This window comes from Ostrea edulis, chromosome 6 (assembly GCF_947568905.1).
Source record: "Ostrea edulis chromosome 6, xbOstEdul1.1, whole genome shotgun sequence".
Taxonomy (NCBI): Eukaryota; Metazoa; Mollusca; class Bivalvia; order Ostreida; family Ostreidae; genus Ostrea; species Ostrea edulis.
Window position 1 is genome coordinate 25,918,396 of NC_079169.1, and position 12,209 is coordinate 25,930,604.

At 35.8% G+C, this 12,209-nt stretch overlaps 1 protein-coding gene across 1 annotated transcript; it reads right to left on the reverse strand.

Annotated features, from left to right (window-relative positions):
- Window positions 1-4,197: 4,197 nt before the first annotated feature.
- On the reverse strand, window positions 4,198-12,166 carry LOC125646303 (uncharacterized). Its single transcript, XM_048872536.2, has 4 exons — window positions 11,802-12,166; window positions 9,536-9,802; window positions 5,055-5,166; window positions 4,198-4,708 (listed from the first exon to the last, which is right to left on the reverse strand). The coding sequence occupies exons 1-4, from the start codon at window positions 11,863-11,865 to the stop codon at window positions 4,276-4,278; spliced, it is 876 nt and encodes a 291-aa protein (XP_048728493.2). The 5' UTR covers window positions 11,866-12,166; the 3' UTR covers window positions 4,198-4,275.
- Between the last annotated feature and the right edge of the window lie 43 nt (window positions 12,167-12,209).

Below are 12,209 nucleotides of genomic sequence, written 5' to 3' on the forward strand. Positions count from 1 at the left end.
TACTGTTAACAATATGTGACGGGCGTATCATGTGCCATGGCGGTGCACTTTATTCGTTTGATACATTCATCAAATTATAAATTTCATTTCTAAAATATAATAAAATAATTATTTCAAAAAGTTCTTTCATACTCGATTGTTCGTCCGTCCGCATGTTATATTTAAACAATACCTTATCCAAAATAAATGGGAATGGACAGCAGGCACAGCCTATTTAGCTCTCTCCCTAGATCACTTGAGGTCAGAATGGAAGTGGAACACAAAATAAGTATAAATGCAGCATATTTCCATTGCGTTTATCATGATCAAAAATATATTAGATTGCAAGCAAAACATTTTTAAAGCAGTTTTTTTAAATTATGAAAATGAAGGAAGATTTTTAATATGTATAGATAGATCATTCCATAAGCTAATGGTTCGCCATAGAAAGCTATTCATATACGATACGGTCCTATCTTCCTAAATTTAAGGTTATTATCATATCTTAAGAGTATATGAATGTTGGGCTGATACGCTTGATAGCAGTGTGTCCAGTAGGTATTGGGGGCATTTCCGTTTACTATTTTGTAAAATAAGGTTAGTGTTTTGAATTTTCCGTCGACATGATCAGGTATCCATCCAAATTCATGAAAAATTGCTGATTTGGAGAAGTTAATCCGCAATCTAGTAATTATTCGTGCTGCAGAGACGGGTACGTCTTCCAACGGGTTGATTTCTCTCACTATACAGGTATTCCACGCTACATTACATTTACAAACATAGGACGACATCCGTCAACATAGGCAACATTCTTCGTCATAAAAAAGGTTCAGTCGTGTATTCCAACTTATTTCAAGTTCAAGTCTACACCCTGTATTTCCTACAAATATACTTCTACTATTGCATCCAAACTTTTTAATTATAAACAAACTTTGCAGTGCCTAGATGTAGACCATCTTATACGTAATCCACCAACGTGTTCTTGTTCTTCATCTTCTTTCAACTATGGTCCAGCTGGACATGTCATTACTGGTGATGTTGATATAATTGAAAATGAGGAATTCAAATCACTTATTCTAAAAGGTCCTAAATACAGAGAACCTCGGTCTTTCAATTGGCGACAGAACTTCATCTCTATTATGAATTCAGTCGAAGAAGAATGGGCTAAATATGAAAAAGAAGAACTTGATACGTTGTCAGAATGGATTAAAAGCATAAGAGAAATATTAAAATGCCGCATTAGATATATTAAAACAAAAGTACGTACTATCTATCCTTCTGTGTTTAGTAAACAAGAAGTGAGAATTAGATAGGTTACATGAGGAATATGTTTTGGTTCCAATTGACAAAGCTTGTAACAACATTGTCATTGTTTGTAAGGCTCATTATTACAACTGTATTTTAAACGAACTTGGCATTAATTCCACTTTTGGTAATCGTACTTATACTCCAACTGCCTTTCAAAAGATGAAATACTTCAAAACCAAGCTTCAGTCAATGGGTCGAAGAATATGAGTTACCGTACCTATTCTGGATTCCTAAACTACATAAAAATCCCTACAAAGATACATTGCTGGATCCAGTAAGTGCTCTACCAAGCCCCTATCTTTACTCCTCACGAAAATATTAACAGTTGTGAAGGAGAAACTTCAAACTTACTGTGCGACTACATATACCAGAAGTGGTGTTAATCAAATGTTGATTCTAAAAAATTCTAAAGAACTTTTAGTTAACTTGAAATCGCAAGTTTTTCCCCAAATCAACATCAAAACCTATGACGTTTCGACACTTTACACAACCATTCCTCACGATAAATTAAAGACTAGACTTTTTGACATCATTGACAGCTACTTCTTCAACAAAAATGGAAAACAGAAATATTCATATCTAGTGATCAGTCACCCAAAAAATTACTGAAACACCATTCTGATTCCACGTACAAGTACTCTGAAGTTGAAATGAAAAATATATATAACTAGAGTTCCTCATTGACAATATCTTTGTAGTCTTTGGTGATCAGGTCTTCCAACAATATGTTGGAATTCCCATGGGCACGAATTGTGCTCCTTTGTTAGCTGACATGTTTCTATATTCATATGAAGCAGAATTTATTCAAAAACTACTACGTGAGAAGAAAGACTCTCTTGCTGTGGCCTTCAATTCGACATTTAGATATATCGACGACGTTTTGTCTATTAACAATATCAACTTTCATTCATATGTCGATTCGATATGTCCCTGTGAGCTCGAAATAAAAGACACCACAGATTATTCCACTTCTGCTTCATACTTAGATATTTTATTGAAAGTAGACATTAACGACAAACTGACAACTCAACTATACGACAAACGGGATGATTTCAGCTTCTCGATCGTCAACTTCCCATATTTGTATAATAATATTCCATTATCACCTGCATATGGTGTTTATATCTCTCAACTGATTCGATACGCAAGAGCTTGTTCTTCGTATGATCAGTTATTAAATCGAGGCAAACTACTGACAAACACGTTGATGGAACAAGGGTTTCAACAGTCTCGATTAAAGTCAGCATTTCGCAAATTCTATGGTCGTTATAACGATCTAGTTCGCCAATACAACCTATCATTGGATCAAATGCTGTCTGGCGTGTTTCTTACTGATTGTTAGACCGTTCTTGGCGCACTGATTTTGACTATGTATAACTCCGTTTACCTGATCAGGATATAGGGCTCACGGCGGGTGTGACTGGTCGACAGTGGATGCTTACTCCTCCTAGGCACCTGATCCCACCTCTGATATGTCCAGGGGTCCGTGTTTGTCCAACTATCTATTTTGTATTGCTTATAGGAGTTATGAGATTGATCACTGTTTGTTATCTTCACCTTTCATTAGCATATTCGAAGAGAGGGAATAAAAGAGTACTATATTTTAACCAATGATGATTCAGTGAATATTTTATCATGCGTAATATGTTTAATTGACTTGATGCTTTTTCATGTGTATTTAATGTGCGAGTTTTCCAACCACCGTGTGACTGAAAACTTATTCCTAAATGAGTATGATTATTGACACTGTTGACTATTGAACCACTAAAATACCAAATCTTATTCTTGGATGAGTAACATTTTCCTTGTAAAGTCTAAATTGATCGTTTTATTTTGGGATAAAATCCATGGCCCATTTTTATAACTATTGATTTACAGTCTCAAGGTCATTAGTTAGTAAATTTGCTGAACTAATAATATCATCATCAACAATAACATAAAGGGATGTGTCATCTGCAAATAGCCTGATTTTGTAGATTTTCGGAGATGTCATCATTATATAATAAGAACAAAAACGGCTCTAAGACAAATCCCTAAGGAACACTTGAAGCTGTAGATGTTGAAGAAGATGTAAAACCATCTAGGACTATCCATTGCGACCTATTTGTGAAATAATTTGTTTGGACATACCATAGGCGTGTAACTTATAAAGAATACCTTTGTGCCAGACTCTATCAAAGGCATTTGAAATGTCACAAAATACAAACCTTCAATATTTGCCTTTGTCAAGATTTGAAATAATTGTATTATGAATTTCAATGAGTTGATTTGTTGTTGAATCACTTGGTTGGAATCCAGACTGAAATTATAGATAATATCATGGTCTAAACATAGTTATAGAAATGATGAATTATGACCTTTTCAAGTATTTTACAGAGAGCTGATATGACTGATATGTGTCTGTAGTTGCTGACTTCTCGTGCACTACCTTTGTTAATGAAGATTGGTGTGATACTAGCTGGTTTCCATATAATTGGACGTTGCCAAGAGACAGTAACAAATTAAATAATTTTGTGAGAGGTTTACAAATGGAAGAGGCGATATTTTAAAGTATAAATGGGGATATACCATTTGGAAATGAGGACAGGGGAGGGGGGTTGTAAGTGATAAAAGAAGTTGATCAAGTACTTCCTAATCAGAGATGATAAAATTTATCAAGGTGAGAATTTATAGGTGATCCTAGGCCATGTAGTGATAACTCAGATTCTTGGTCCATGGTAGAAACAATTGGAAAGAAGGTATTAAATGCATTTTCTTTTCTATAAATAGTGTTTTCCAGATGATTTGGTAGATGACATTGGCTTATCATTTCTGAGTTTTGACAGTGATTTAACAATCCTCCACCATATACCTGGTGGGATTGTTTTCTTGGTTTGATCAGTAAGTCTTTTAATATAGTTTTCTGTAGAGTTTCTAATTTCATCAATGACTTTATTGCGTAAAGATCTATATTTTCCCAGTGTACAGGTAGTCACATCTACTGCCATGTTAATTGGAAGCACGCCTGAAATAGTAGATCGGTTGGTTATGTCCCTCACTGCACGTGAAGTAACCGTTTCCAAGGGTGTCCCACGCGACAGCCTCGCCCTGGTGTTCTTTGACATGAGAAACCACCACGGGGTCCACAGTACTAAGGGTAGTTAAGTAGTCCATGCTATCAACCCTCCAGTAAAATAGTGAATTATGAGTCCTCAGCAGAACTTCACGGCCATTCGGGGAGATATCCCCACCCACGGGGTCGTAGTGGGATGTCCAGGGGATGTTTAGGATGGCTGACTTCGGTATTTGGTAAATTGCGTTGTTTTGGAAAGCCGCTGCAGGAATTTTTCCTATCTGGCCATTTCCCCCGTCAACTTTACTGATGAGAATCACGTTACCACTAGGATCTACCATTATCGTTTCGCAGTCCACAACATTCCATCTGCACATATCAATATATACAGCTGAATTTAATGTATAAATTACTGTAATTTGTATTCCAAATATTGCGTACGACGCCTTGTAGCAGCACTACTTGAATAAGTTTAAAATATGAATACTATTAATTACCCAAAATTTAAGGTAATGATCGTGTTCAGACCCCCGCCCTTTACTTATTCATAATGTAGGGTAACGGTTGGATTTAATCTTCCACCCTTAACTAATTGATTATGAAGGGTAACGATAGGATTTAATCTTCCACCCTTTACTAAATCATAATGAAGGGTAACGTTCGTGTTCAATCTTTCTTACTCATGATGAAGGGCAAAGATCGGAGTTTTTCTTACTCATAATGGAGGGTAATAATTGGGTTCAGGCTTCCATCCTTTAGCAAGACTGGCTCATTCACCACGTAAATGTTTTTCACACTTCCATCTCCAGAGTGGTCACCAGTGTCTCCTGGAAAATATTAATTATAGTCTAAGAGTGGTCAACGATGATTCCTGTAAAACATTATGGATGTTTATACTTTCGTGTACATTTAACGAATTTGATTGCTTTAGAAACACTTGCTAAAATGTGCCCATGGTTACAGGAAATAGTGTCAAACATTATATAACATTTTACATGAGACATATAGTGGTCACCAGTGTCTGTTGTAAACATTATATAGTGATCAGCAATATCTGCTGTAAAACATTATATAGTGGTCACCAATGTCTCCTGTAAAACATATAGTGGTCATCAATGTCTCCTGTAAAACATTATATAGTGGTCACCAATGTCTCCTGTAAACATTATATAGTGGTCACCAATGTCACCTGTAAAACAATATATAGTGGTCATCAATGTCTCCTGTAAACATTATATAGTGGTTATCAATGTTTCTGTAAAACATTATATAGCGGTCACCAATGTCTCCTGTAAAACATTATATAGTGGTCACCAATGTCTCATGTAAAACATTAGAAAGTGGTCACCAATGTCACCTGTAAGACATTACATAGTGGTCATCAATGTCTCCTGTAAAACATATAGTGGTCATCAATGTCTCCTGTAAAACATTATATAGTGGTCACCAATGTCTCCTGTAAAACATTATATAGTGGTCACCAATGTCTCCTGTAAACATTATATAGTGGTCACCAATGTCTCATGTAAAACAATATATAGCGGTCACCAATGTCACCTGTAAGACATTATATAGTGGTCACCAATGTCTCATGTAAAACATTAGAAAGTGGTCACCAATGTCACCTGTAAGACATTATATAGTGGTCATCAATGTCTCCTGTAAAACATTATATAGTGGTCACCAATGTCTCCTGTAAACATTATATAGTGGTCACCAATGTCACCTGTAAAACAATATATAGTGGTCATCAATGTCTCCTGTAAACATTATATAGTGGTCATCAATGTTTCTGTAAAATGTTATATAGCGGTCACCAATGTCTCCTGTAAAACATTATATAGTGGTCACCAATGTCTCATGTAAAACATTAGAAAGTGGTCACCAATGTCACCTGTAAAACATTATATAGTGGTCATCAATGTCTCCTGTAAAACATATAGTGGTCATCAATGTCTCCTGTAAAACATTATATAGTGGTCACCAATGTCTCCTGTAAAACATTATATAGTGGTCACCAATGTTTCCAGTAAAACATTATATAGTGGTCACCAATGTCTCCAGTAAAACATTATATAGTCGTCACCAATGTCTCCTGTAAAACATTATATAGTGGTCACCAATGTCTCCAGTACAACATTATATAGTGGTCACCAATGTCTCCAGTAAAACATTATATAGTGGTGAACAGTGTCTCCAGTAAAACATTATATAGTGGTGACCAGTGTCTCCTGTAAAACATTATAAAGTGGTCACCAATGTCTCCAGTAAAACATTATATAGTGGTCACCAATGTCTCCAGTAAAACATTATATAGTGGTGAACAGTGTCTCCAGTAAAACATTATATAGTGGTGACCAGTGTCTCCTGTAAAACATTATAAAGTGGTCACCAATGTCTCCAGTAAAACATTATAAAGTGGTCACCAATGTCTCCTGTAAAACATTATATAGTGGTGACCAGTGTCTCCAGTAAAACATTATATAGTGGTGACCAGTGTCTCCAGTAAAACATTATATAGTGGTCACCAATGTCTCCTGTAAAACATTATATAGTGGTCACCAATGTCTCCTGTAAAACATTATATTGTGGTCATCAATGTCTCCTGTAAACATTATATAGTGGTCACCAATGTCTCCAGTAAAACATTATGTAGTGGTCACCAATGTCTCCCGTAAACATTATATAGTGGTCATCAATGTCTCCTGTAAAACATTATGTAGTGGTCACCAATGTCTCCGGTAAAACATTATATAGTGGTCATCAATGTCTCCTGTAAAACATGTAGTGGTCACCAATGTCACCTGTAAAACATTATATAGTGGTCACCAATGTCTCCTGTAAAACATTATATAGTGGTCACCAATGTCTCCCGTAAACATTATATAGTGGTCATCAATGTCTCCTGTAAAACATTATGTAGTGGTCACCAATGTCACCTGTAAAACATTATATAGTGGTCACCAATGTCTCCTGTAAAACATTATATAGTGGTCACCAATGTCTCCCGTAAACATTATATAGTGGTCATCAATGTCTCCTGTAAAACATTATGTAGTGGTCAACAATGTCACCTGTAAAACATTATATAGTGGTCACCAATGTCTCCTGTAAAACATTATATAGTGGTCACCAATGTTTCCTGTAAAACATTATATAGTGGTCACCAATGTCTCCTGTAAAACATTATATAGTGGTCACCAATGTCTCCTGTAAACATTATATAGTGGTCACCAATGTCTCCAGTAAAACATTATATAGTGGTGACCAGTGTCTCCAGTAAAACATCATATAGTGGGCACCAATGTCTCCTGTAAAACATTATATAGTGGTCACCAATGTCTCCCGTAAACATTATGTAGTGGTCATCAATGTCTCCTGTAAAACATTATGTAGTGATCACCAATGTCTCCCGTAAACATTATATAGTGGTCATCAATGTCTCCTGTAAAACATTATGTAGTGGTCACCAATGTCACCTGTAAAACATTATATAGTGGTCATCAATGTGTCCTGTAAAACATTATGTAGTGGTCACCAATGTCACCTGTAAAACATTATATAGTGGTCATCAATGTCTCCTGTAAAACATTATGTAGTGGTCACCAATGTCACCTGTAAAACATTATATAGTGGTCATCAATGTCTCCTGTAAAACATTATGTAGTGGTCACCAATGTCACCTGTAAAACATTATATAGTGGTCATCAATGTCTCCTGTAAAACATTATGTAGTGGTCACCAATGTCACCTGTAAAACATTATATAGTGGGCATCAATGTCTCCTGTAAAACATTATGTAGTGGTCACCAATGTCACCTGTAAAACATTATATAGTGGTCATCAATGTCTCCTGTAAAATATAAACTATAATATTCCCAATTCTGTCAGATTGGTAGCCATGGATTGAATTTAATTTTTATTGTCATTGGCAAAATATCTCTGCAACAAATAAGACGGGTGCGATTCTTTCTTGAATAAAACAGAGAGCTAGATAGTGTATCCTTCGTAGTTTCTGGTATTTGTTTGATATCAATATATAATTTTGGAGCATTGTTTAACTAATGGTTAAATGGATCGGATATTATGCATAACTAGAAAGTATCTTGTATGTGAATCATGTATTAAAATGTTTGTCTTCGCTCAAGACTACATATACAACAAATATTGGATTAAGATATCATGTTGTTTCATTTAATGAAGAATGAATAAAAGCAAACGATTCCCCAAAAATGTAAAGGAAAAAAAATATAGCCCACTCTTTGTAGAGAAAAATTCTTTAAACTTTTCCATCCACATCAATGGAGAGCCTGCTAGTTTGCATCTTTCTTTTTTCTTTTGTATTAAGCCACAGGCAAAAACGTATATGAAGTGTACACGAGAGCAGAGAAAATGGCCTAATATTGATACTAAAATGTTATACCTACCGACTCATAGGTCAGATTGTGGATTGGAAAAAGGAACCAACATTTTCAGAAATTTTGAAGGCAATTTATTTTAATCGAACATTTTGTTTGACTAGTATTCTTGCATAATAAATTTCTTCCGATAGGAAAAATTAGCTAAGTGATATGATCCCAAGTGCTAAGGTTTACACTATAATTATTCTCAACGGCTTTTATGAGGATTGATGCTCATGATGTGAATATGAAATATATGGAAAGAAATATTCGCTACTTTCGTCTGATATCATATAAATATTGGACTTTTTCACTTCTTTGAATGATAGTATCCAGAGATGACAGACCAAACTTGGTCCAGAAACATACGCTTAATAAAAATCTGAAAAGGAGATGGAGAAAATTCTATTCCACGGCGATTTTTCCGCCAGGGGGTTATACTGACATTTTACATGGATGAAATTCTAAACCAGGACACATTTTTCTCATAGGGAAAATCCAACCACGTGGCGGATCTAGACAAAGGGTGTTACAGGGGTTGCACCTCCCTTTCATTGATAACATGTATTTGAAAAACAAAACTGGTCATTTTTGCCAATTTGGAGTCTTCACCATCACCCCTTTTGGGATGGAATAGGTTTAATTTGGGTCGCACCTCCTTAAAACTTTTCTGGATCAGCCACTGAGAACTGGCTCTGCTTTTCCGGGGGGGGGGGGGGATTCTATGCTACAACACCGAATTTATACGCAGAATTATTACAAACTGTATCATTTTAAAAGGCAGAATATCACTTACCTATGTAAATACAGGATTTTGTAGGTGTGCCTGGACACACCCCCACGGCAATATCCTCCCAATCATAATTCCTGGCATTGTTGATGTTCAGTTCCGCAAGGACATGTCCGGAGTTGGCGTCCAACGCGAAAATCCTGGATGAGTCACCCCTGTCGTTATGTGTGTAGAGGACATTGGAGTGGATCCGACTAGAGGCCAGACCAGAGGACTCGGTAATGCGGTGATCACTTATATCGCCGACATTGATTCCACGACTGAAGGTTGGGGCTGTTGGGTATATTTCACATTAAATTAATCTTACAGTAAAGATAAGGGTTTCATGAAATGGGAATATACATGTATATGAATTCCAATGAGGATCCCATCACTCATAAGTTTGTTATTCGGTCGTTGCGAGTATTTGTTCACGGATTGATTTTTGATTCTGCTGTTTATCTGGTGGCGCCCAGTTTTTACTGGTGGAAGAGAGAACCCAGATGCAATGTACCTGGGAAGAGACCACCAACCTTCCGAGAGTAAACTGGGAAACTTTCTCATTTACCGGTGCGAGCGGGATTCGAACCCGCGCTGACCAGAGTTGAGAGGTCGTGTGATTTTGAGCGCGATGCTCTAACCACACGGCCACGGAGGCCCTTTGGTCACGGAAAAACAAGCCAACTGCTGAATGGAAAATTCAGCACTGACATCCGTTTAGTTCTTTTAAGTTGAAAAAAATCAGTTGTTCTATCTATGGTAGAACATCTGCAGATTTCAAAACTATCTCCCTTTATTGTAGGTAACTCACAGCTGTCAGGTTAGAAATTCAACCTGAAAGGAATCTTTACTGTATGTAACTTACATCTGTCAGGTCAGAAATTCAACTGTGAAAGGAATTCCTTACTGAAAAAAAACAACTTTTCTCTTGGGATTTTAAAAGAATGATATGAAATTTTAAAAATCCTATTCGTGAATTTTACACACTGCTCCAGAAAGTTGATCTTGTGGAAAAAGTATAATATTTCAACAAAATCACAAAATAATTCCATTTTAGTGCAGACAGAATAATGTTGAAGGAAATTTATCTCCAGTGAGGAATAGAATTGAATTTCCTATATAAAACTTCAAAGCCCTACATGATTCCTATGTAAAAACTCAAGAATCCTACAGGATTTTTGAATGCCATAAGATTTTGTTAAAATGTTATAGGAAATTTACAAATAATGCAGGGAATTTATTTTTCCCTTATGAATCTTTTTTCTCAAAAATGCATTACTTACCAGTTGTGTGATAAGGGTCACCTATAACAATGGTAGATTGAGAGAGTGTAGATTTATTCTATGGTAATTTTGAGACTGTGAAAGGCGAAGATAACGAACAGTGGTCAATCTCATAAAGTTCTCCTATAAGCAATACAAAATAGAGTTGGGCAAAATCGGACCCCTGGATATACCAGAGGTGGGATCAGGTGCCTAAGAGGAGTAAGCATCCCCTGTCGACCGGTCACACCCGCCGTGAGACCTATATCTTGATCATGTAAACTGAGTTATCCGTAGTCAAAATCAGTGTGCCAAGAACGGCCTAACAATCGGCATAAAACACGTCAGACACCATTTGACCCAATGATAGGTTGTATTGGTAAACTAGATCGTTATAAGAACCATAGAATTTGCGTGTGAAGATTTGATCTATGGTAAGTTTGAGAGTGTAGATTTATGCTATGGTAAGTTTGACAGTTTGTAGATTTATGCTATGGTAAGTTTGAGAGTGTGTAGATTTATTCTATGGTAAGTTTGAGAGTGTGTAGATTTATTCTATGGTAAGTTTGAGAGTGTGTAGATTTATTCTATGGTAAGTTTGACAGTGTATAGATTTATTCTATGGTAAGTTTGAGAGTGTGTAGATTTATTCTATGCTAAGTTTGACAGTGTGTAGATTTATTCTATGGTAAGTTTGACAGTGTGTAGATTTATTCTATGGTAAGTTTGACAGTGTGTAGATTTATTCTATGGTAAGTTTGAGAGTGTGTAGATTTATTCTATGCTAAGTTTGAGAGTGTGTAGATTTATTCTATGGTAAGTTTGACAGTGTGTAGATTTATTCTATATGGTAAGTTTGACAGTCTGTATATGATAATCTATTTAAAGGTAAGATTGAGAGTGCCTAAGATAATGATCTATTCTGTGGTTATGATGACTTTCCAGAGACGTAACGGGGTCAATAATTCTATAGGCTACAGATTTTTGCTAGAATGTGTTTTTGCACGGAAGAATTGTGAAAATGTTCTAACCTGCTGGGGCTGTCTGTGTTATCAATAGTCCCACCAACAGAACTAGTATGAAATCTGCAACCATTCTAAAGGCGCCAAAACGGTAAAACGTTTATCACGATAAGAACGTACCGCCAAACGCAGGGACAGTCACGATCGTAAATCAACCGAATCGAGAATGTATACTGATATCTCTTCTTAGGCCTAACATACAAGTTTTTTTTCACCTTAATAAAAAAAAAGAATATGTAAAATAAAATAGATAAAATAAAATTTAAAAAAAAAGAAGATCGTGGTGTTTGTTCAAAGTTATCGTGTCTAATATTTAAAAAAAAACACACCACTAAACCAAATAAAAAACCCACTGATCCAAATTAAAAACAAACCCAAATAATAATAAAAAAAAAAACCCACAAAAAAAAGAACAAT